We start from the raw sequence: 26699 nt of genomic DNA on the forward strand, positions 1-26699 counted from the left end.
TTAGCAGAAGCATATTGACAAAGCAGAAATGAAATCAAACTGAAGTAGATAAGCCAGGCAGCAACTGAATGTGCCAAAAACAAAACAAGGTGAAGGACCAGATGAGGAGGCAAGAAATGTGGAAAAGTAGTTGCAAGTCTAGAAAACTTAGCCTCATGTCAAGAAACAGGAATGGTCAATGAGGCAAATTCAAACCAAGAAATTAAAGGTTAATATTGGCAGCAAAAAATGGGCTATGTACACACTGGTTTACAAAGTCCATTGAACATGTGGGAGAGAAATGTAGGTTTTGTAAAACCTAATTGGAAACAGTCACATGTTGCTGGTTGCGAATGGCAGAAGGACAAGACTATTGCACTGGGGATTGTGCAAACATTATGGTATCAAAGTGGCTGAAGCACTGGAAACATGAGCCACAATGCATCATAGAAAATGTTTATATCACATGGGATCACCAATTACCAACAGTTCCAAAGATAAATGCTAGAAAACTGGATATAGTGGTCCAAGAAAATAAGAGTAGCACTGATGAAGTCTACATACCCAGTGATATATATATATATTAGGAGCAACGGGTTAAAAATCTTATTTAGATAAGTTACCAATCCATGTAACCCCATACAAACTGCAGGAGTCATTACTGGGCACATTGTGGGTTCTCCTAAGAGCACTACTGGGTGACAGATTGCACTTTAACCCTACTACTAAGTCCGTGCACTTTAACCCTACTACTAAGTCCGTGCACTTTAACCCTACTACTAAGTCCGTGCACTTTAACCCTACTACTAAGTCCGTGCACTTTAACCCTACTACTAAGTCCGTGCACTTTAACCCTACTAAGTCCATTAACCCTACTAAGTCCGTGCACTTTAACCCTACTAAGTCCGTGCACTTTAACCCTACTAAGTCCGTGCACTTTAACCCTACTAAGTCCGTGCACTTTAACCCTACTAAGTCCATTAACCCTACTAAGTCCGTGCACTTTAACCCTACTAAGTCCATTAACCCTACTAAGTCCGTGCACTTTAACCCTACTAAGTCCATTAACCCTACTAAGTCCGTGCACTTTAACCCTACTAAGTCCATTAACCCTACTAAGTCCGTGCACTTTAACCCTACTAAGTCCGTGCACTTTAACCCTACTAAGTCCGTGCACTTTAACCCTACTAAGTCCGAGTCCATTAACCCTACTAAGTCCGTGCACTTTAACCCTACTAAGTCCATTAACCCTACTAAGTCCGTGCACTTTAACCCTACTAAGTCCATTAACCCTACTAAGTCCATTAATCCTACTAAGTCCATTAATCCTACTAAGTCCATTAACTTTAATCCTACTTTACTTAGGAATGGGTCCATTCCAGTCATGGTATTAGAAACACAAAAGATATGGAGAAGTTAGAAAATACTTCTGCAAGAACAGTCAGAAAGTTCAAATAGTTTGCATTCGTTAATACAGATTTTTGAACAGTTTTAGATAAAGATCTGTTTGGAAAAAGCAGCATTTTGTGCCAAAACTAAACAAAACCTAGAGATTTGAAAAACAAATATGAAGATTTGATATGGTGCAATATCTATGCAAAGAACGCCAAGTTAACCAAAATAGAGAAAGCAGTCTCAAAAGACATTCGAAGAGAAATACAGGCAAAGGCATACCACAAAGATGTGGATATAATACGGAAATATAGTAAAGCAGAAGTTACACATAGAAGCTGAAGTAGTGCCTGTGAAGGATTTAAGGTAGAAGGTCTAAGACTACATCACAGCATTTAAGGTAGAAGGTCTAAGACTACATCACAGCATGGAGTGAGTCCCCAGAATGAAGAAATATGGAAAGGAAGAGATTTAAAATGGTGCAATATTTATTTATGCAAAGAAAGCAAAACCAACCAATACAAAAAGAGCAGCAAAGATATTTGCAGAAATACAGGCAAAGGAATACAATACAAAGACTAAGGAGGAAAAGTAGAAAAAGATTAGTAATGGTAAAAAAAAATATAAAACTGAGGTTATGGAGCAGCTGCAAGAGGATTCGCTATGGAAAATCTAATGCAGAAAGCACAACAGGATAGAGCAATGGATATCCAAATTAATGGGAAACTACTGGAACAGGAAGCAATTTGTCAGGTGCCATATCAAAGATATTTTGGAGCCTTCCACAGGAAACCAGTAGGAACTTTCACAGGAAGCTAGACAGCAAGGAAAGGAACAAACTCCGATCCAATCAATGTTGAGAAGTGACAGGCCAGTGAGTTCCCATATGACAAGATGAAACTAGAGAATGTGCCACAGATGCTACAGAACTTTCTATAGAACGCTCACAGGGAGAGGGATGTGCCCTCAAGTTTGGAAGGAAATGAGCTAAGAGACGAGTTGCTTGATTTAATGGGCATTGATAAGATATATTAAGCTTAATGAAAGACTGCAGAAGGTCAATAAAACCCGAAAGTAAGAAGTCTGATAAATGACTGCAGTAATTAGGTATAAATAAATACAAGGGAAAAGTACAAAATAAGCAATTTATTGATGGCCCAAAAAAAGTTTGAGAATTGAGAAATAAGAAAGGAATTGAAAGAATGCCAAGAGGAAGTAGACACATTTTGGACAAGTATCTATGAGGATCCTGTGGAACACAAAGATGCTAAGTGGACAGAAGTAGATGTTTACAGCTATGAAACAGCCAGAGAGATTGAAACCAAGTTAATAAAGAAGACCAACTGGAAAACCCCAGGCCCAGATGCAGTACCTAACTTTTGGTTAAAAGCATAAACATCTTTTGCACAAGGATTTAGCCATAAGTAAGAACTATTTATATGGGTCCCCCTGATACCACACTAGCCAGCAGGCAAAACAATGCTCTTAAAACACCTGCAAGCTACCCTAAAAATTATACCAATAACTTGCCTTGTGCAGACGTATAAACTATAGAATTGGCACAGACTGAGTTTAGTCATTTGGCAGAACAAAAGGGCAATAAGAGTCACATGAAACAAAGGATTATTTGTTAAAAGGTTAGTGGAGAACTGTATATAAAAAAAAAAAGGGGGGGGGGAAGAACCCAAGTATGGCATGGACAGACTACAAAAAAGCATTTGATAGTATCTCACATTCATGGATTAAAAGAGTACTTAAAAATGTACAAGACACACCCTACACTGATCAAATGCATTACAGTGACCATGAAACAGTGGCAGACCACTTTGCAATTAAGCAATAAAGGACAGATCGTCCCAGGGATAAAAATTCAAAGGGAATATTCCAAGGTGAGTGTCTCATCTTTGATTTAAAAAAAAACTACACAGCTCAGACGAGGAACTGAAAGCAGGGCATTAGAATGTAGAGTACTTCAGAAGACTTGAGATCCAAGCACACGACGCAGATTACACCCCACACTGTGAAAGATACTAAGAAGGCCACTGTTCCCAGCCCTCAACCCCCATGATTTAGACTTGTGGATCTATTGCTACAAATTGTAGTGACTCCCTACAGCTGTACTATTTAACAGCTCATAGTGACAAGGTCTCAAAAGAGCATCGCAAGCCTAAAGAAAGCACCCCTTTAGCAGTACTCCTACTCACAAAAATGAGTAGTTTTCCCAACCCAACTGCCAAGCCCCCATCACCCATAGGATTGAGCAAAGCTGTCTGGCTATACAGACACTTGCACTGGCTTATTTTATTTGGTCCTCAGGCATGCATTCATACAATACCCTTGCACAAGTCTGACCCATTTCCATCCTTGCAATCAGTCCAATATACCAAGACACTTTTGTAGACATCTGTGTTCTGTATTAGTCAAGCACACATTTAACTATCCAGTAAGAGAACCTGCTAAAGGTGCAACACCTAGTGCACAAATATTTTACTATACAGGATGGCAATTGTCTTGTCATTTCACTGCTATCAAGGAGCAGGCTACAGACTCCTGGCCAGGATCAGAGCAGGGTCACAGGCATGCTTTAGCATTAAACAAATGTAGACTAAGCACCAAATACAATATTGTAGTAGAACGCCAATTTCCAGCTGTGGCCCTGTTATGTTTTGCTGTACAGAAAGTAGTGGTACAGCTTAATGATTTAAAGGGGGAATCAAGTTTAAACAAAACGTTAAACCAACCACATTCTAAAGGTAGCCTGGCAGTAATCTACCTGGGTGTTAAGCATTCTAGCCAACGTTGTACAAGGGCACTATAAAAGGACATTCACAAAACTCTTACCTACAAGACTTAACAGAATCAGCTAATGCAGAGAAATACAAAGCAAGTATAACAATGAATGCAGGTCTACACACCTTTTGCTGTAACAACGTCTACTTCAACAGTGGGGTTCCCACGAGAATCTAGGATTTCACGGCAACGGATGTCTAGGATTTGGGACATGTTTCCACTGAAAAGTAAAAGTTATGCAAGACTTATTTTGACGTAACATGCAAAGTCAAAATATTGCAAAATGTACTACGAAGCATCAAAGTACTGCATAAAATAGGTGACTAACAGAATTACACCACACAAGGTTTTACTTCTCAAACACAGATTACTGCTATAGAGAAAAAAAAGGTACTGTAAGATGTGAAGCTACATATGCAGAACTGGGTAATTACTCAAGGGGGGGGGATTCCTTACAAGCCTGTATGAATAATACTGGGGAGGGGGTCACCCAGAACAGAAAATGCTGCCAGAGGAAAGTACAATCACATTCACCACAGGAAATGTATTTCTGAACTTCAGTGCATGAAGATTCTTGCAATTAAGTATCTTTTTAAACCCTCAGTCATTTGAAGGCTGAATAAGGCCAGACTACTCTTCTCAAATACCTACCTTATACACACACTACCACTGCAAAACTGGCTCAGATGTCCCTAGGCCATCAAGGCTCCTAAAATACCACAAAGAATAAAGTAAAATCTTATTTGTACTACAAAAGTAATAAGTGCTTTCATCTGGCTTAACAGGACTTCAGATTCAATTTATTATGAACTCTACTTAAATAGGTACAGTGGAACATGAACAACCTCAAAGTAGTATAATATTTCAATAAAAGTGAAACCTGCAATTGCATGTTAAAATACACATTGAAATGTGGTGTGTATTAAAAATATGTACACAAGTTTAAAAAGGTGCATTAAAAATATATGTACAAAAAAAGTGCTGTATGCTTTAAGTTTGAGGGGGATATAATGGTTAATACCTGGGGAGTTACTGGCATTAAGCTTCAACTGCCAGACCACTGCTCTTAAAAAAAAAAAAAAAAAAAGCCTAGTGTCATCACCCCTAGGATTAACATAAATTAGCTTTTCTAGAAAGTAAGTGACAATTTTTTTTGTTCATCAGGTGCCTATAAAAGGCACTATTTGTAGTCTTCCTAACGTTATACATATGTTCATAGATTATATTCTTTAGAAGTTTTCCTGAAAATGCCAGGTATGCGAGACACTAGGAAAATATAAAACATTGTGCATTACAGTTCCCTTTCTGACACTAGTCCTATTTTCCCCACTTTCAATGTGGCCTATAGCCTGTACAATTCAAATGTTACAGAAAAAATATAAAAAAATAAGACTTGCAATAATCAAGTGTGCACACCCTTAATACTTTAAATCAAAAGGTACTTCAATTAAAGCAGTCTTCCTGGGTACCCACTGCCATTAGGATTAACCCCCCCAAAACTTCAGCTGTCCTAGTAAGCTTTACTCAGCTGACTGCTACAGCTGAAGCCATGGTTCACAGAGCTTACAAAGCAAAAGGTATTTCATTGTTGAAGTCAGGAGAAGGGTACAAAAAGAATTTCCGCAGCAATTGATATACCATGGAACACAGTGAAGTCGGAGAAAATATGGGACAGTGATGTTGCAAAGAACTGGACGCCCCTCAAATTGATAAAAAGACAAGATGAAAACTAGTCAGGGAGGCTGCCAAGAGACTTACAGCAACACTGAAGGAGCTGCAGGAATTTCTAGCAAGTGCTGGTTGTGTACTACATGTGACACTCGCATTCTCCATATGTCTGGACTATGGGGTACGGTTGCAAGAATGAAGCCTTTTCTTACACAGAAAAGCATCCAGACCCCAGCTAAATTTGCAAAAGCAATAGTCTTCCAAAAGCATGTGGGAAACTTTGTTGTGGTCTGAGGAGACCAAAGTTGAACTTTTCAGCCACAATTCCAAAAGGTACATTTGGCGCAAAACACTTCAGCAAATTTACACCATCCCCACAGTAAAGCATGGTGGAGCAAGTATCATGCTTTGGGGTTGCTTTTCTTCAGCTGGAACTGGGGCCTAGTCAAGGTGGAGGGAATTATGAACCATTCCAAATAGTCACTTTTGGCCCCAAACCTTTAGGCATCTGCTGGAAAGCAGAAGATTAGGAATTTCACCATGACAATGACCCCAAGCATACATCCAAATCAAGAATAGCTTCACCAGAAAAGTTTTGGAATGGCCCAGCCACAGCCCAGACCTAAATCCAATAGAAAATCTGTGGGGGTGACCTGGCTGTGAACAAGAGATGCCCTCACAATGTCAGATTTGGACTGCCAAGTCAAGATGTGCCGTGCTAATAGACCCCTATCCAAGGAGACTGAATGCTGTAATTAAATCAGAAGGTGCTTCAACAAAGTACTAGTTTAAGGAGGCACATTTATGCAACCAGCATATTGTATTTTTTTTCCAACAGATTTGTTTCTCAATTGAATTGTACAGGTTATAGGACACATTAAAGGTGGGAAAAGTTTTGTAATGATTTAGTGGTCTCGTCACAAAAAAATGGCATTTTAAAAGGGATGTGTACACTTATTCACTGTACATACACAGACTTGTTACAATGGTATCCCTAGTGGGCTGGTGTCCAATAAACTGCAGTTTATTATATGCTCAGCAATTCCAGGTCATCCAGCACCACCTTCTCGTAATGCAGCAGAGAAAGAAATTTTGTAGTGGGTAGGTGTGTTTTCTAGTGTCAGCAACAGATCACAAGTAACCAGAACATGCCACATTCCCAAACAATGTAAACACAACTATATTCAAGTGAAAGGTAAGAGACAATAGGTTCATACATTAGTATTAGGCCAACTGCTAGTGGGACATTTTCAGCCTAACCAATTACCCCATATGAGAATCAAACCCTGCACCTTTTATATGCCAACCTCCCACTCCAATAGGATCAAGACAAGCCTCAACAGGGACCCATTCAGGTGAAACAGCAAGCAGAACAGGCATAACTTCAGTTATATAGGACATATGCAGTATTATTAAAATGCCCCACCCAATGCCAGTTGGTTTGAACATTGTTGCTGTACTGACCATTTAGCAACAGATAAGTGCCCCCTTTTTAAATTGGTCTTATATTCTTTATTACTACCTAAAGTTTGTGGGAGGTAGATTCCTCATAAGGATATAGTCACGAAAAAAAAAAAAAAAAAAAAGTCTTTTAGGCACTTCACGACCATACATCTTGTAACATCTGTAAGGTATCTGATCAAGACACTCAGCAGTTCTTCCATGGCCATTTACCTTAACAGGTACAAGCATGCAAAATCTGAAGGTAATGCTACTCCATGCTAGAAGTCAACCTCAAAATGCACTAGAGACACTCCTAAAAATGGAGAGCATAGATATCTGTGCAGTAACAGAAACCTGGTTCAGGCCTCCAGAGAGCAACCCCTGCAACACCAGCCTACAACTCTTACCACACTTTTCGGCTACCAAACCAGGATCTAAACACTAAATGTGGGAGTGTCCATATTCACACCACCAGGTTGTTAGTTGCCCAACAAAATGCATCCGAAATTCTCCAGGTGCAAACACTAGGTAAGACTGAAATCCAAATTTTAGCTTGCTACAGATCCCCCACCATGCCCCAAGATTCTCACTACACCTTCCTAAACATACTGGAAAATATTAATATACAGCCAAACACCCTAATACTGGTGATTTCAACTACCCTGCCATTAGCTGGGAAAACTACTCACGCACCAACACCTTTGCCCAAATGGTTCTTGGAATTCATAAATTCCAATGCCCTGGATAAACTAATCCATAGCCCCACCAGGGGCTCCAATATCTTAGACCTGGTCATTACCAACATGGGAAACTGATGCTCCACACCTATGGTCACCCCCCCATTGGTCAGGTCAGACCATAAGCTAATCACCCTTAACATCCACAACCCACCCTCACCCCCCAGTAAGGAAACCTCCATAGAAAACTTCTCCAAAGCCAACTTCATGCTACTCAAGTCAGAAGTTACAAACTTCATGATACCCATGCAGACGGGAACTGAAAGTTCAACTGTAGAGTCCTACACTAAGGCACTGTACGAGCACATCCACTCATGCATGAATCGTGCCATCCCAAACAGAACCAAGATGCTCTCCTTCAAAAAAATGAAGCCAATCTGGTGGCCCCCTGCCATAAACTTGGCAACAAACTGTTGCAGAAAAGAGGAAAATCCCAGGATGCAGAAAACTCCCTTACCAGCCTTAGTAAGAAGCAGAGATCCCTCAAAATCCTCCAAAACTAGTCACAAAAATAAAAAATTGCCAAAGATTCCAAAGACAACCACAAGGCATTCTATAACTATGTCAAGAATCTAAATGGCAACGCTCAGATCTGCTCTGAGCTACAACAGAATGGCATTAAATATACTGATCCCACGGATATGGCCATAGATTCAGTGCCAACTTCATCCCCCTCACCTCCTAAATGGCCAATCAAAATACTGGAAGACTGCCACATTCCAGCAACGGCCACACAGGTAAAAAACACACTCCCCAAAGCCAAGAATACAGCATCCATGGGACCAGATGACATCCCGGGCTGTGTACTACATGAACTACAAAATGAACTGGCACCTCACCTAAGTGCCATGTTTAATCATACCCTCACCTCAGGCTTTGTGCCCGAGTGGCACACAGCTACAATTGGCCCACTCCACAAGGGGGGGATCCACCTTGGATCCCAGAACTACTGCCCCATCAGTCTGACTAGCATCATCTGCAAGGCCATGGAACATATTACGGAACTTATCACATAGGCGGCAGTACACTAAACACCGAAAGTGTACTAAGACTTGGGGACACAGGTGGACAGTAGTCACCTTCAATAACCACATCACTACAGTCAGTAAATCCTATGTGGCACACCTCAAGGGCTTCATCCATAAGAGAGGAGGAGGTCATTGTCCCACTGTACTCATCCCTCAGACCCAGAGTACAATGCCCCATTTGGTATGTACCTCTCAAGACATCTGCAACTGGAAAGGCCGTAGAAATACCTCACTAAAAGAATCACAGGCCTAAAGCAGATGCCCTATGCTGACCACCTTAAAAACTCCAGCTATACTCTTGTCATAGTCTACTCAGAGGCAATCTCTGCTCAACATACAAGGCCATGTCAAGCCTAGAGCTGTTGGACATGCTACACTTGAAATCCCAATCCCTCAGAGCCACATGCTCCAGGGATCTAAGTCTTGTCATCATAACAAACAAAACATGCTGAAGGGATAGGTTCCTGACCCAGAGACTCCCCAGATATGTCAGAGTGCCTTTTTAAACCTCTTCAAAAGAGACCTTGATTGGATGGGAGAAAGGAAATTCACCCGGAGGATCAAGTCAGTCACCCTGCTAGACAGAGGATCAAGTCAAGTCACCCTGCTAGACAGGGGTCCAGGGAAGTAGTGTGGGAAGAAATAGCCAGGGAATTATTATGGCTAGGCTTGTACAGGTTGGTACTAGGCTATGAACCTATAAGACAGTTAGCCAGAGAACCATGGCGGAATTCATTTAACCAAGACACTCCCACTAGGTAAGGTGGCCAATACATCTCAGCTGGATTCTTTAGCTGGCCAATACGTCTCCACCAATGTTCCTCTAGAAGAAGGTAATGTTCTCCAAGTCAGTGTTTAGATTCCTCTGCCACAACTCCAGAAGCCAGCATAGACAACCTTCACATGTCCTCATAGGCTTTGCAACCATCTGCTCCCAACAGAGGGGGAACCTCAATTGATTAGCTGAGGGTCCTAGAGGGACTCTGCACATACTGCTCAGAGGAAGTTCCAGGTTCTCTTCTCACCAAGGGTTGGAACCTCTGGTACTCTTTAGGGCTCATGTCCCCTCCAAGAAAAATGAATCCTCAATGGAATGGCACTGGTTTACTGAAGGCTTCTCTGCCTTAATGGCCCTAAAGCCTCCTTAAGAGTTGTCAGTACCTGCTGTTCCTTGGAGTTTTACCTCTTCTGAATGCTTTAGGGAACCATATTTCTCAGACAGCTGTCTGTTGAGGGGTCTTTATTCTTCATAGGATGTCTATGGTTCTGAGGAATCAGAACCCCAGAGTCTTTCAAAGAATTGTCCACTGGGGGGGACTGCTAGGATGGAGTGGGATTCTTCAAATGTCAGACATTCAGAGAAGATAATTGTCGCTTCAGGCGGACACTCCCAACCACCAGCATGCTGTTCCTCTTGTGCTGGCTTCCTTAGCTAGTTTCACTGATGCTTCCAAGCCTCCAGATTCTCAACCTCCTACTTCTAAGCAACATGACATTTTCCTCTATTAAAATAAAATTTTATGTCATCCTGCGGATCCTGGTGGTGTCAGTCTGAAACTTTTACCCCTATGATAAGTCTATCAGGGCAATGGAGAGGACTGACATGTTTACACTGCTACTTTGGCCTTTAGGGCCATTACCAAACCCACATGACCAGTTATGTTCTGGCCTTCCACGATTCCGATTACAAATCCTCTGCGTTATCTTTTAGGTTCTATGCGGCTCGCCTAGTGTAGCTATGATTCTGGTGATTCCTCAGACGTGGGTTCTTTCCATTAGTCAGGGTTACTTCATGGTATGGAAACCTTGCTCTCCTCCTGGGAATCCCCAACCTCCTCCAGTGCCACTTACCCTTTTCCCAGAGGAGGTTCTAGGCTCCCTGCTGAACCTAGAGACCATTCACCCTCTCTTCAGGAAGTTTATATCTTCCTCGCACTTTGTTCTCTGCTTTGCCCTTTGGCCTCTCTACCACCCCCAAGTATATTGGAAAAATGCCTAACTTCAGTGATTGCCTTCTGTAGGCTTAAAGGTATTCAGATATTTCTTCTCTAGATGACTTGTTGCTTAGGGCACCTCCTCCCAATAGATTGTTGCAGGATCTACAATTCACCATCTCTTCTTCAAAGTCTAGAGTTTACGATAAAGTTCAAAACGTACATCCCGACTCCCTCTCAGGATAATGTGCATCTGGGTTGCAGGAGTCAGACAGTGCCAATGTTGGCCTCAAAGGTAGTCATGGACAGCATTTCAATCCCCCTCCCCCCCAACTGCTGTACCAACCAGGGTTTTTCAGGCCCTGGGATTCATGGCCTCTTCTACTCAGATGCATCTTTGATGCTGCATAAGCAGTTTGGCAAGTCAGTTTAGCTGCAGCATAAATGTGACAAACAGTGCAAACATGATCTCAAGCTCAACTGTACTGGCTGAGCCCTCCCTTCTTTAATGAATACTGCAACAGTGACAGGGAGTACATCTACTGTCATGGTAAGTAGATACACAACTGTACCATACCCACTATACTGGGAGAAAAAGCACCCTACCATTAAAATAGCTTATGAACTTTGGACGCATTTTTAATTGCAATGGGGAAGTGCTATAAAACCCCTTAGGGGTGCTGCTGCTTTCCCAGGGAAGGGGATGGGCCCACTGCATTTGGTGGTTCCTCTGCCCCTAGGGCAGTGTTATTCAGGAGAAACCCCCACAGCCATGAGTGTCATCACAACACTGCTTCCAAGGTTGACTCTGGGAACTGGTGGACCTCATGTCATGCTCAGATTTGTTCATAGGATACTAGGCTATAGGCCAGGAGGCCCTTTTAAGCCTAGCCAAGAATCTCACCCATGGTCCCTCAAAGTTAGCACCTGTTCCCCCTATCCAGCAGGGACACAGGTGGGATCCGAGGGGTGTATTTTCCGTTTCCCATCCAGTTGTCCAGGTTCCTCTTCAGAGGGCAAGCGAGGTACTCTGACATGGAGAGGGAGGGGGGTCTGTGGGACACTAATCTATCCCACCAAAAAGTTTCTATTAATGTCAGACCAGCTTAAGGCCTTGTGTGCTGGTTGAGCGAGTGGTCAGATATGCAGCAACTCCATCAAGGCTAGGTGTGAAATGGCCTTGTATGCCAGACAGGTCACTGAGCAGTCTGCATGAGACTGAAAAGAGGGGACAAGGCTATTCAGATCTTTGTGACCCTGGTCAGGAACCTCTGTGGTCTCCAACTGCTACATGTGCTTGTCAGGGTACATTGTACTCTATAATGGGTCTGATAAGGGAGTACAGGAATGTTTATGAGCTCCTTGTTGCTCCTGGATGAAATACCCTTATGAGGTGGGCCATGTAGAAAGCCTTCAGTACAGAAGCAACATGGTAAGGTTGCTATCAACCTGGGTGACCAAGTCCCTCACGACCGACTGCATGCTTAGTATGCTGTTCCTTACAAAGGACATTTGGAGTGACAAGCTTAACAGCTTTGACATTTACTGGAAAAAAGTCACTGGCTCAATGAGAAAGCCATTTACATGAGTAAACATTTTGTTCATATTACCTCAACAGTTGAGCAAGTCAATTTACTGAAGTGCAATAAAAAGAAATTGAAAGTATGAATTACCCTTATACGCGTTATGCTCCTCTGTTTGTACCTACCTCTCAAGAGATCAGAGGTTCACAGAATGTCTAGGCTTTCGCCTCATTTTTTTATCTGTTCCTAATAAAATTTGTAGTTTGCTGGCAATTTGAAGACAGAATTCATAAAATGAAACATTAAGTTTCCAAAACTACCCCCCCACAAACTATGGGCTTTGCCCAGATTTCATGCATCAAGAAGTTGGAGGTACAGTTTGGGCAGCTTGAAAAAAAAAAACAGTGGTAGTGATAAAAAGAAATGCACGAAAGCAGATTAGAACAAGGTACTACAGGCAACAAGGTACTACAGGCAACAAGCAACAGGGTGTAAAAGTGTGGGGGGAGCAAATAGAGGTACATGGACAGGAATATGGGGGAGAAATGTTATGAAGTCTAGGGTGTAAGGAATAGGACTAAACCCATTTACTGTACAAGGAGAGGTCTTAAGTGGAGCAGGATCAGTCTCCAAGAATTAGACAGAGGCTTATACATACCAAGTGTTCTGTTATTGGGACCAAGTTTCTGGTTTTGGCCACAGTAACAGGTAGGGCCCAGCAGATAAGTTTTGCCACAGAGCTGCATTTAGGAAGTAGTTTAGTACTCATCTCCTGATATGCAAGCCATCTACCTGTCAGAGTGCAGAACAGTGGAGGGCTCAAAGTTTGCTGGCTGCAAATCTTGCAACTTTATTGCAAACTGAGACTTTGGAGCTTTTTTGTAAGGGTTAAAAACTGTGTAGAGCTGTATTAAGTAGGTAGAACAGCATAAGAGAAGAATCTGCCTATTGTAGGAGGGAAGCTTGTTGGGAGTCATGAAGATTGTTAGAGAAACTTAGGACTAGGAAGAGAATCTCTAGGTACATCTGAGACACTGGTTGTATAGGGGTCAAGAGTTCATGCAAGAGGTACTAAAGCTGCCTTTGAAAACACACAGTATTTTTTGAAAGACTGCATAGCAATGTGGTACAGCTAGATAATTCTGTCAAGTTGCAGTCTGTGGAATGGGATAAAGTCAAATTCTTGGACAGACATTTACTTGTACGAAGACTTTGTAGTCTACAGCATTGGCAAATAACTTCAACAGAATAACTTCCAACAGAATCCCTTAATTTATCAGAAGGGGTAAGCATGGTTTAAATTTGCAAAGTAAAAGTTATGTAGGAAGCAGTGACAGTTAAGGTAAAGGAAAGGCAGGAGTAAGGTAGACTGAACCTAGTTCAGGGCTCCTGAGCGCACCCCAGCACTATCAGGTTATACCTCATATCATGCGTTCTGGCCCCAAAATCCAGACCGAACCACAAAAGGAGTATCCATATTCATAAAGGATACCCACACCTCCAGGTTAGTGGCAATGCACGAAGCATCGAAGACCATCCAGGTGCAATTAACCATAGGTAAAACTGCCCTACAGTTTGTAGCATGCTACAAACCACCCTCTCAAACTCTGGAAACCCACAGTCTTCCTGAAGACACTGGAGAGTATGAATGTCTCTCCAAACACCATCATATTGGGTGACTTCAACTACCCAAACATAGACTGGGAACATTACTCAAGCCCCAACACCCTAGCCCAAAGGTTCCTGGAGTTCATAAACTCAAATGCTATGGAACTAGTCACCATTCCCACAAGAGGAGAAAATATACTAGACCTGATCACAAACATGGGGACAAAATGCTCCACACCGGAAGTATATCCCTCATTGGTGAGATCAGACCATAAATTAATCTCACTGGAGATCCACATCCCTCCCCCAACCCCAGCAAAAAAGACCACAGTGAAGAACTTCTCAAAAGCAAACTTCACACTTAAGACTGGAGTGGTATCCTTCAAGGCCCCCGAGCCAGTGGAAACCACAACCCACGCTGCTGAAACCCTTACAAATGCCTTCTACGAGCACCTCCAGGAATGTATGGATCAAGCAATCTCTAATAAAATCAAGACCCTTTCCACCAAAGGCAGGCGCCCGGTCTGGTGGACCCCAGCCACAAACAAACTCTACAACAAGAGGAGAAAGCTACTACATGACAGAGCAAAATCCCTAAAAGGGAAGGCATCTCTGATCAATACTAGCAAAAAACTATGATCACTCAAAATCATCCAAGGCCAACTTTGAGAGAAAAGTCGCTAATGACACAAAAGACCATCATAAGGCCTTCTTTAGCTATATTAGAAACCTGGGTGGAAACTCCCAGATATGCTCAGAATTGGTCCAAAATGATACAAAAAAAAAATAATCACTGAACCCACAGACATTGCCAACATACTGGCAGACAGGTTCAGTGCAAATTTCTCCCCCCCCCCCCAAAAGGAGAAATATCTATCCCACCAGAGTCTAGCCACCCAAACATCTCAGATGCCCAGGTGAGAGCTGCTCAACACAGCATCAATGGGACCAGACATGTCCCCGGCTGTGTGCTACACAAACTCAATGAGGAACTAAACCCACACATAAGGCTGTGGTTTAATCTTAGCCTTACTACAGGCTATGTACCCAAAGAATGGCGTATGGCAACTGTGGTCCCACTCCACAAAGGCGGTGCTTCTACAGACCCTGGAAATTACCACCCCATAAGCTTGACGAGCCTCGTCTGCAAAGCTATGGAGAGGATCATAATGGAACTCAAAGACATCGGGGACCTACAGACACTGGATCCTACCCAATTTGGCTTTGTCAAGGGCAGATCATGCCTCTTGAACTTGGTCGACTTTTTCGAAACAGTCACTAAGGCCACTGATGAGGGTAAGGCAGTTCACACAGCCTACCTTGACCTAGCAAAAGCATTAGACACAATACCCCACTCAGGCATCATAGAAAAGCTCACCAGCTTAGATGTAAACCCATATGTCACAAGATGGGTTGCAAACTGGCTCAAGGACAGAACACACAGGGTTAGAGTTGCTGGTGCCATGTCAGACTAAGCCGGTCATGAGCAGTGTCCCACAGGGCTCAGTCCTGGGCCCCCTCTTGTTCGGAATTTATTTTCTGAAGTGCATGCAAACATAGGGGGATTGTGGCTGACAAAATTTGCAGATGAATGCAAGCTGGGCACCATAATTGACACTCCATCAGACACAGACATTCTCCAGAGAGGTCTCATAGAAATGGATAACTGGTGTCAGAGCCATGGCCTTAAGCTAAATGCCAAAAAATGTATAGTCATACCCTTTGGGAAAAACAAGGCAACCCCCAATTACCACATAGGTGGTAATCCATTAAACACGGAAGAAGTTATCAGGGACCTGGGGACCCAAGTTGACAGTAACCTCTCTTGACACTCACATTGCCAAAGTGGTTAGGAAGACCTTCTACATTGCCCACCTGATCATGAAGGGATTCACATCCAGATCAGGAGAGGTCATTGTACCCCTGCACTCTTCACTTATCAGACCAACGATCGAGTACAATGCCCCATTCGGAATGTACCTTACCCGACATCTGCAGCAGTTGGAAAGACCCCAAAAGTTCCTCACCAAAAGGATAAAGGGGCTCAAACATGTGTCATATGCTGCCCGACTGAAGAAACTCCAGCTCTATTCAGTCGCATACAGTCTGCTCAGAGGTGATCTGTGCCCGACATACAAGGCCATGTCCAACCCGGAATTAATGGACATGCTCCACCTCAAAAAATCCAAATCCACCAGAGCCACGAGAGCAAGAGACTTAAACCTCAACACGGATATAAATAGGACGTGCTGGAGGGACAGATTCATCACCCAGAGACTCCCTACACTATGGAACAGAATCCCAGTCCATGTGAGACAGAGCCCCTCACTGACTCTTGTTAGAGAAATCTTGACGAGTGGATGGGAGATCGTAGGTTTACCCCGGGAATCATCTGTGTCACTGTTGGACAGAGGCACAGCTAACTAATGGGTATAGTATTCTCATCCTAAGGGGTGGTGAAAGCCACACACACTCTGGCTAGGCTTATAAATGCCCTAGGGCAGATAGCCTAGTATGAACCTAACCTATGGGTCACAGTAGAGGGGTCCTTGGTGATCACTGCTATACCGCAAGCAGGAAACACAGCTGTTAGTCTTAGTAAACAGGATTGTTCCCAATATCAGAATTTGTTTAAGAGGACAAGAATTTCTTGGGATTGTATCTATGCTGTGTGGTTGTCCGTCTCTCTGGTGCTGCTTGGCACACTCTCTTCAGTTACAATTACAAACAGAAAGTGAATGGCAAAAAGAATGCTATTCTATAGTCAAGGGGGGCATGGTTGGATTTTACTCCAGGAGTGCATAGCTTATTTTGAATACCCAACACCACAAATGTTTTTGTGACAGACCAAGTGAGACTAAAGCAGTTAAAGGTAATACTTTTGCTAGTCAAAACATTTCCATTACTAAGGTACACTGAACATCACCTATACACTCCTTGCATAGAGTAGGGCATAAAGGAGAAAGTCAAGCATACCATCCTCAGAACAGATTGCCCCAGTAAACAGCAGTCCAAGGAAAACCAAGGAGTACCTGTACATCCAGGAAGGAAAACAAAAGTAGGGGGATGGGAGGAGCGAATATGGCAGCAGTGAAAGCAAGGAAGTTTACTGTAATGGTAACATTCTACACAACATCCAATAAAGCAGCCAAGACAGGAGGAATGGCCACAGGTTTAGGAGATTCCACCTACAGTAACTCAATCTTATGGATATCCAAAACCTGGGCACATTTCCTCAGAGTAAGAGGCTCCTCCTCCAACCTGTAGTCTAAAGAAGGCATCTGAGTAGATTAAGCAAGGGATCAGAATCCTCCTCTTCCTCAAAAGAATTTGATACTCTGGGCCTTTTAGGGGAAAGAGGACCAAAGAGAAGCAGGAACTGAAGCCCTTTAAGGCCTTAATGACAGTAAAGCACTAAACAACCCTTAAGTAAAGGGCTGCTGCTCACTGGGGATACCCTAGAAGCAGAACAAGATTTACTTTTTAAGTGGGACATCCCGAGTCTTGGCCTTTTCAGGTTTCTAGGATGGATGGCATTTCACAACTGTAGTAGTGACATCTTCCCTAAAGAGAAGCAAAGTTCCCTGTAGACCCCTTGAAAAGTCAACTGTAGTTCCCCCTGAATGCCCAAACAGACAAAGCGTCATCAGCAGTGCTGCCCACCAGATCCTCACTGGCTACCAACCCAGATGCAGTAGATGAACCTGAAAACGGAGCAAACTTTCAGGTTAGTTAACCTCGGGAGAAACTCCAGCAGAGGATTCCAGTCTTTACCTTATGCACCTACTTCACCCAATGGCTGACCCTTGGGGCAGACGTTCCATACATAGTATCTTTAGCAAGAAGCTTAAGATGCTGGTTCTCAAGATACAATGAAAGGGAAGAAAGTCTACAGCAAAGGGTTTTGGGGACACAAACCTGACAAACTTAACATGTATGGTCGTGAGCAGCACCTAGGCAAGATGTATGGTCATGAGCAACACCGTAGGCAAATCATGGCAGTCTTTATGGGGAATCAAGAAGTCTCCCACACTGGCATTTACCCTTCCTGGATGACATTAACCCCAAACAGCACAAAACAATCAAAAGAACAAAAACCCAACTCGGTACTTCTGCAATGGTAAGGGCTTCAGCAAACAGGAGTAATCACTGGAAAGCCCAAAAACAATAGACAGAGGTAACAGACCTACTAAAAACAGCATTCGGACTTGTGGCAAAGTTCTGAGGATGGTAAGCCTGAATGTCACCTTTATGTCCTACACTACGCAGGGAGTGTGATGTTCAGCATACCTTAAAGCAATGGCAGACTTTGGTAAACTGGCTGGACAGTGGGCTTCACGGCAGGGAATCCCATTTGTAATGGGATACTGCAGTGGTGAATGTAAGCACATCAGTGGATACAGTTTACATTACACCGCTTAATAAAAGCATTTCTTCACTGTGGAGTTGTGCTGTCAAGGAAATAGTGTTCATAAAAATGTGTACACAGAATGTTTATTCTTCCGGCTTTTTCAGTGGCTGATCAACCCTATTAATAGGACGTTATCCATCTTTTAGGCTATGTTGAAGTGTTGGTAGAGTATTTGCTGTGTTAACAGGCTATCCAAGCATAACGTTCTGCAAATTTACTGCAGATGCTGTGCATATTAATGGAAACCTTTCATTTTTTTATATGTGCGAGGTGGAAGCAGGGGGATTTAGTGGTGATGTGATTAGAAATAGGACCTGGATTTAAATAAATCCTGTGTACACAATCAGTTTGCACAAAATTTCCAATAAGCCTCTGGCAAGTTCACCATTGATTCATGGGGAACCATTGGCAAGTTTGAGTTTCAGATTAAGAATTAAACAAGCTCCCTTTGGGTATATTGGTCTACAGACAGCTGCTGAGTTTCAGATTAAGAATTAAACAAGCTCCCTTTGGGTATTGGGAAAAGTCCCTACCCTTTCCCTGCCCATTTATATTTCCTCATTCACCCCTGTGACCTTCTATGCCAACAGTGATTGTAGTCTTCATACATTAAAGAAACCTGCACCTTATGACTTCAACTAGGTAGGTCTGTAATTAACATGAATTGCATGTAAAATAAATTCATTATATTGTGTACTTTAGAGCTTTTCTCCCAGGCCCTCTGCTGAAAAAAGGGCTGAAACACTGTATGGCCACTACTGGGAAGACTTTATAAAAACATAACTTTGCAGGTGCATCACCACTTGCAATAAACGTCAGTATGTGCTGGATCACAGATTTTCCATTAGGGGACAGCCTGTGTTGTAGTTTAAGCGGCAGCCTTTGTCAAGGCAACTACTAGTAAACAGCCATTGCTTCTGAAGTCCTAAAAAGGTTTTGGGGCCAAAGGTGAGGGTGGAAGTAGTTCTGCCACCTTGGGTCCAAAACTAAAACATGGATAGACTTGGTTCTCCAGGAAAATTTTAGCCAGGCTTGCTATCATTGCAATGTATGCCTCAGGCCACAGTCACTGTTCCATTAGTTGCATTACGCAAAACCCTTGTAGGCAGTGAAGACATGCTATGCACAGATACAATCTGTAGAGTAAATGCTCACTGAAGTTACCATGTAGCAAAGTACATCTCATGTGCCAGGTAGTTTAGTGCCCTGCTGGCAAAAAAACAAATACTAGTCCCTAGAAGAATTTACTGCCCATGAATTATCTACAGAATGGGTATCTGGACTAATGGTGCTCTTGTGGCTACTGCCACCATAGAGGCCATAAGAATAGAGTCTTACCACCCCAAGAACAGACTCAAGACAGAATATCTTGTACACCAGACCCTCAACCAGATAGATAACGGAGGCTTGATGAGATCACAGCTTGGACAGAACAAAAGGCTTCCTATAGGACCTCAGCCTCCAGACCATGACCCCATGTGACGCAAACTACAGATTTCTGCAAGACCAGTGTCCAGGATGGACAAAAGATCAAATGTAGTCACTTGGACCTGCAGACTATATACACCCCCTAGAGATCAGTCCACCTACTAGTGGAGATCTCCATACATTTAAAGAGTTCTTCCACTTTACCCACTGTGGAAGTATCCAACCACAGACAGGAGATCGGTGCCAGATCCAAATCTCCATTTTGCTTGCCAGATCAGATGCATTACACTTCCTCCACTTAAGCACAACCTTGTCTTGTGCATAACTTAACTAGTAAAACTAAAGGTCAAATAGTTTATGCTTTCAAGAATTTTAGAATCAAATACTGCACTGACCTTGGGTCCAACAATGGTGCAGCTATTAGCACTGCCTACTCACAGCACTTCTTTCCAGTATGGATGTCCACCTGCTGGGTTTTTGGGTAGTTAGCATGCATGTACCGTAATGAGCTGGCAATTCATCCAAATGCAGTTTTGTCTTATGAGTGACAGGAAAGGCTCTAGCGTCCCCAAGACTAGGGAACTGAATTAAATGACAAGCTGAATCATACATCAATGCCCACTTCCTCAGTATGTTAGAAGTTCCTTAACTTCAAAGGAACAGAGTCTTTCCATTTTAATATGCAGCCATTCCCTTCCACATGAGGGCATCACACCATTCTCCATAATGAGAAGCGTTTCCCCATTATAATAAATTTAGTCTGGTCTGCTGCAACACCTTTAGTGAGGATACCAGTTCTTAGTTACTCCTCTGGAAGATCTACACAAATGCGGGTGCACAGACAGGGCCAAAGCTTTCCAGCGATCCAACACATCTGCCATGGTCTGTACACTCGCCTATCCTCTGGCAAGAGATACAGAAGCCTGCATTGCAAGATCACCAGTTTATTTCTGTTCTCCTTTAGACTGCTGAACTCTGGAAAAACTAACCATGATGTCTGTTACATAACTAGCCTATCAAGGGGCTTATTTTCCCTCAAATAAAACAGCTATACAATCTCAGCCTCACTACAGGATATGTGCCCACAGAATGGCGTACAGCAACAGTGGTCCCACTCCACAAAGGTGGAGCCTCTACAGACCCTGGAAATATCAGCCCATAAGCCTGACTAGCTTAGTATGCAAGGCTATGGAGAGGATCATCATGGAGCTCATAAACAAAGACATTGGGGACCTACAGACACTAGATCCTACCCAGTTCAGCTTTGTCAAGGGCAGATCTGCCTTTTGAACCTGGTTGACTTCTTCGAAACAGTCACCAAAGCCATAGATGAAAGGAAGGTAGTCCACACAGCCAATCTGGACCTTGCAAAGGCATTTGACAATACCCCACTCTGACATCATAGATAAGCTATATAAACCCCTATGTCACAAGATGGGTTGCAAACTGGCACAAAGACAGAACCCACAGAGTGAGAGTTGCTGGAGCCATGTTAGACTCGAAACCAGTCACAAGTGGCACCCCACTGGGTTCTGTCCTGGGACCACTCTTGTTCGGTATATAATTTTCCAAGGTGCAGGCAAACGTGGGAGGACTATGGCTCACCAAGTTCGCAGACTACTGCAAACTGGGTGCCATAATCAACTCTCCAGCTGACACAAACATCCTTCAAAAAGGTCTCAGACAGATAACTGGTGCCAGCACCATGGTTTAAAGCTAAATGCCAAAAAATGTATAGTCATACCCTTTGGCTAAATGCCAAAAAATGTATAGCCATACCCTTTGGCAAAAACAATGTACCCACAAATTACCACACAGGCGGAAACCCATTAAGTACAGAGAAATTTATTAGGGACCTGGGGACCAAAGTTGATAGCAATCTCTCCTTTGAAAACCACACTGCCAAAGTGGTTAGAAAGACCTTCTACATAGCCCACCTCATCACGAAGGGTTTCACATCTAGATCAAGAGGTAATAGTGCCCCTTTATTCATCCCTCATCAGGCCCATCATAGAATACAATGCCCCTTTTGGATGTACCTTACCAAACACCTGCAGCAATTAGAAAGACCCCAAAAGTATCTCACCAAGAGGATCAAGGGTCTCAAACAGATGCCATATGCTGCTCGGTTAAAAAAAAAAAACTCCAGCTCTACTCAGTTGCATACCGCCTACTTCGAGACGATCTATGCCTGACCTACAAAGCAATGTCAAATCCAAAATTGACATGCTCCACCTCAGTAAATCTAAATCCCTTAAGAGCCACACGCTCGAGGGACTTGAACCTCAGCACAGAAATAAATAACTTGCTGGAGGGACAGGTTCATAACCCAGAGGCTCCCTTCGCTCTGGAACAGAATTCCAGTTCATGTGAGGCAGAGCACCTCACTGAATCTCTTCAAGAAGAATCTCAATAGGTGGATGGGGGATCGTAGGTTTGTCCCAGGGATTACTCCCGTGTCACTATTAGACAGAGACACAGTAAACTAAACCTTAAAAAGGGCACAGTATACTCAAATCAAGGGGTGGCGTAAGCCATGCAGAATCGGGCTAGGCTTATAATTGCCTCAGGGCAGATAGCCTAGTATGAACCTATGTGAAATAAAGTGCAATACTAAGGTGGCTCACCTACACACTAAAAGACTATAAAGTGCAATAAACAAACTGTGCAGTAATTCAGTCTAAATCATAGATATGCTGCTATTGTTTCAATTTTACAATGACAATATTACCTTCATATTGTTCCTAGTCTCCTGTTCTGGATGGATGTGGGTCACTGCTGTCTTACAAATTGCTAAGTATTAAATTTCTACTGAGATTTATTAATTTTTCTATATGTGCCACTGTTTCCTGCATTGAGAATGAAGTGTTGTAATTTCATTCAGCTATACTGCTGTGTAGTTCTAAATGACAGTTTGACTTGACTTAGTCAAACACCACATGAAGGAATACACAACTGATAAACACCCAAGTAATACTCAACCTGAACAACTTAGTGAAACTCTCCAGTCCACCTCGAGTAGAAAAGTGGCAAGTCAGTTTGAATTGAAGTCCTGCATTACTTGCAACATTTTGGTCTTTGCACACACCTCTTACTTGCAATATTTTGGTCTTTGTACACATCCCTATTTGGAGGGTTTTACTGAAAGTATTTTCACTGCAGGATCAAAAAGCTAGTCTATGCAGAAACTCACTGCCCCATTTCAATACCACAGATTGAAGACTATAAAGGTAGCTTTACAGGATGCCTGAATATTCCTATTTCATACTGTCCAAAATGGAAATTAAAGTTTAACCCCATTTCACTGGAAGGATTTTTACATACAAGACAGCACACAAGGTACTACACCCAAGTGTTGACAGCTCATCCACCTAAGCAGCTGCCCTTCCTGTAACAGTCTTTCACATGCTGAAAGCCCATAATTTCATCTATGCCACACACTCCACTAGAAAGTCCATCACCCACCATGCACTAGCAGCAAGCCATCTCTAAACTACTTAATACTCCATTACTGTTTTCAGCAAGAAGTTCTCTGGTTTGCTTCTCGGCTGGAGTACCTTCTATGGAGAGTCTCCACATCTCCCCTGCATTTGTGTGGGTTTTCCCCAGGTGCTCTTGTTTCCTCCATTACAAAACTACATCTGGAGCATTTCTTCCTGGGCCTCCACTGAAAATTGGCTTTTTTTCAAGTCCAACTTTCCTGGTAAACAAATGTTAATACAGAGTGAGGCCTATACAAAGCCCTTCCACTCCAGTTTGTTTCTCATGAATCTGACAATGGTTCTTTAAGCCTGGATTTCAGACTACCACAACTAACCAGTACTCCAGATACATACAGGACAGAGAATGTTTTATGAAATTGGATGGCATCAGCATTCCCAAAGTTATGAACCCTGAAGTTACATTATTAACTTGAACTTAGCTTTGCACAGCATTGTAACAAAGCCACCTAAAGTATGTAACACCACCTACTACTGAGATCTGCCCACCCTCAAGCTGCCACCCACTTCTGTACCCAGTAGCCCCTTATAATAACTACAATTTCAATAATTCACTTAACTGCAGGACTGGGTTTGCACAGCACTCCTCTAAAAACTTTACCCACTCATTAAATTTACTACTCCCTATTCTTAACCACTTCCATTTAACACCATCTAGCTTCCCTAGCAACTTTCACTATCAATATTTAAGTGACCGTTCTTGCCTTGCATTTTCAAAGCTTGAGGAGCACGGTTATCTTGAGTGCACCCTGGAAATGCTCCAAGTCACCACCTTCAAATCTAGGACTAAATGAAAATAGAGCATACTAAAGGTTAAGTATTTTGCAGAGTTGCTAATCCCTTGCAGTTAGGAGGACTCCATGCTTTTCAGCCGGCCTAGCACATACAACTAGACACTGCCCCCATGACTGTATCACACATTTCTCCTGCATAATAGAACTGTTTCCTTGCTCAATGACTGAATGTTTCTACAACACTAAACAAACACTTATACAATTAATAAATCTTATTTCAAAATATACAATTTCCCAAGTTACTACCCCACACAACATTCAGACAGGTATTAGAGTACCACCTCTCTCCTTCCATAGGAGAGTCCCATTTTGGCCAACTGTGTGCTGCTAAAAATGCCCTGGCACAAATGAAGGCGACTTTACTGGGCACTATTTAAGTGGTTTCTAACTATTGCCGCATAAAGCAGTTATCTGCTGTTATTGTGCGTGCGAGAAACACCGTAGTACGAAATAAGACAAGAACTACTGAAATTTTATTAAAAAAAAAAAAAGTCCACTCCTCTGCACTTCCTGCGGGTACGGTTTTCATACATTTGCAAAACTATGTCTTAATAAAAACGGCACATTTTAGGCACCCAAAAAGTTGGCCACCCGTACAAGCTCCACATCTTGCACCGTTAAGCCATTATTTAATTACATTAATCAGAGACCAAACACGTGGTGCAACGTCCATTTACGAGTTTGTTTAGAGCACGTACCAAGTTATTAACAAGTTAATAAGCCCACATAAATTAATTATAACTTAGCAAGCCCAGCACAGCTCAAAGACAAACTGGGAAGTGGGCCTTTTGATAGCGTTTTATGAACAGGCACTACCAACAGTAAGCTATAAGTGACAGTAAAGCGGTGCTAACTACAATGCAAGAAACGTGAACTATTATGGGAAGTGCCTGAAGCATGAAACCTCTCCCAAATTGGGAAGGCAGGATGTTCACACTGCATAACGGGAGTCACATTGACTCAGTTACCGATCAGCTTATGCAACAGAATTTTGACACATTTATTAGAGGGCTGCGCCTTTGAACATTTGCTACTGCGCATCTGGTGGGTTTGCGATCTTCAATATCGTCCCTTTGCTTTACCCTTAAAGGTACCGAAGGGTGACACTGAATAGTTGCCACCCGTGACGCGCTTTAAAAAGGTACACACCCACACACCAAGTCAAGCTCCACATCCATCACTAGATACTCCGCAAGCTAAAAGGCTGTTATATTGATATCAATTTAAAGCTCCTTAGAAAGGCATCACTACAGTGAATGCTAATGTTTGTTAGCCTTAACCGCTTTAATGCCAACTTCCGTGCCCACGAATGACTCACCACCCAGACAGGCACAAATGACTCATTCAACCCCAAAGCGTTCCATTAAAGCTTAGTGTCGTGCAAAGCACTCCCATTAAAAAATCAATGCGACTTTACTGGGCACTATTTAAGTGGATTAAATAAAGCTTACACACGTATAAACAAGCAAACACCACAAAATTAGGAAGACGCCCTAAAAGACAGGGGGGTGGGGGGCGCAACAGAAGAATGTTTTACATATAGACATACAAATGGTGTGTATTTGAGGACAGAGATCGGGATAGAAAGTAGCTTTAAACAAATTCGAGTGCATAATTACTAAAGTAGTTATATTTTGGTTTCCTCTTATTAACAAGTCGACCATAAATTTCCAAGATACGCTCTTTAAAACACACCGCCCCCACTCTCCTTTTTAATACAGGCTGACAGAAACAGTTTCCACAAAAATAAAGTTAATACAAATCACTAGCTTACAACTACAATTTTAACCATTTCTAAACAAGCGTATAATACAATCATTAGCAACGTCTAAGCAAGTACTAAAAACACTACAACGTGCCGCTAACCTTATTAGATGCTCCTACTGTAAAATGATGAGATGACAACACAATCTCTTCCCCTGGTGAAGGTGCTGCAGGAAAGAAGAGAATAGTTACAGTACTGTCTATTATCAGGAAGCTTGGTGGAGAGAAGTAACGCTTTGATTGGCCAGCCATAAACTTCCTTGTATGAGTCGTGTGCTCGCGAGATGAATCAGAGTCCACAGTGTGCAGGAACGTGCTCAGCAGCACATAGGAGAGTTGTATCTCACTTTTCTCTTCTTGTCATCTTTATATTATAAACATGGTAAATTCGTTGGTAGTGGGTTTATTACTTAGAGTTAAGATACTAAATGGTCATTTTTAACCATTTAATTGTGATTATTGTTAACATGTTGCTTGTAGAAGATGGATACTTTGTCCTTTATAATATTCAAGGTCAAGAGCAGAGAGCAAGGCTCTGATGCTTTGTATCCAGGAAGTGGTATGTGGAGGCGTGGTAGGGTGGGTTGGGTTCCTCACCTGATGGGATTTCCCAAGTTCAGCAGTTGTTACGTCATATACTGTAGAGAGATGAAGGCTGGGACAAGGTCTGTGAGAAGAATCAATTTACTGGCCGTGGGAG

General features: G+C 42.6%; 1 protein-coding gene across 2 annotated transcripts in view; it reads right to left on the reverse strand.

Annotated features, from left to right (window-relative positions):
• The window catches only part of ENO1 (enolase 1), a 100889-nt gene extending 74653 nt beyond the window's left edge, over window positions 1–26236 (reverse strand). For both annotated transcript variants that reach the window (XM_044063111.1, XM_044063112.1), the window contains exons 1-2: window positions 26102–26236; window positions 4287–4381 (exon numbers count right to left, since the gene is read on the reverse strand). In XM_044063111.1, the coding sequence (XP_043919046.1) occupies window positions 4287–4374 (88 nt within the window). In that variant the 5' untranslated portion in view covers window positions 4375–4381; window positions 26102–26236. The remainder of the gene's footprint in view (window positions 1–4286; window positions 4382–26101) is intronic.
• Window positions 26237–26699: the final 463 nt, after the last annotated feature.

Source organism: Protopterus annectens, chromosome 2.part1 (assembly GCF_019279795.1).
Source record: "Protopterus annectens isolate FY-2018-M chromosome 2.part1, PAN1.0, whole genome shotgun sequence".
Classification (NCBI taxonomy): domain Eukaryota; kingdom Metazoa; phylum Chordata; order Ceratodontiformes; family Protopteridae; genus Protopterus; species Protopterus annectens.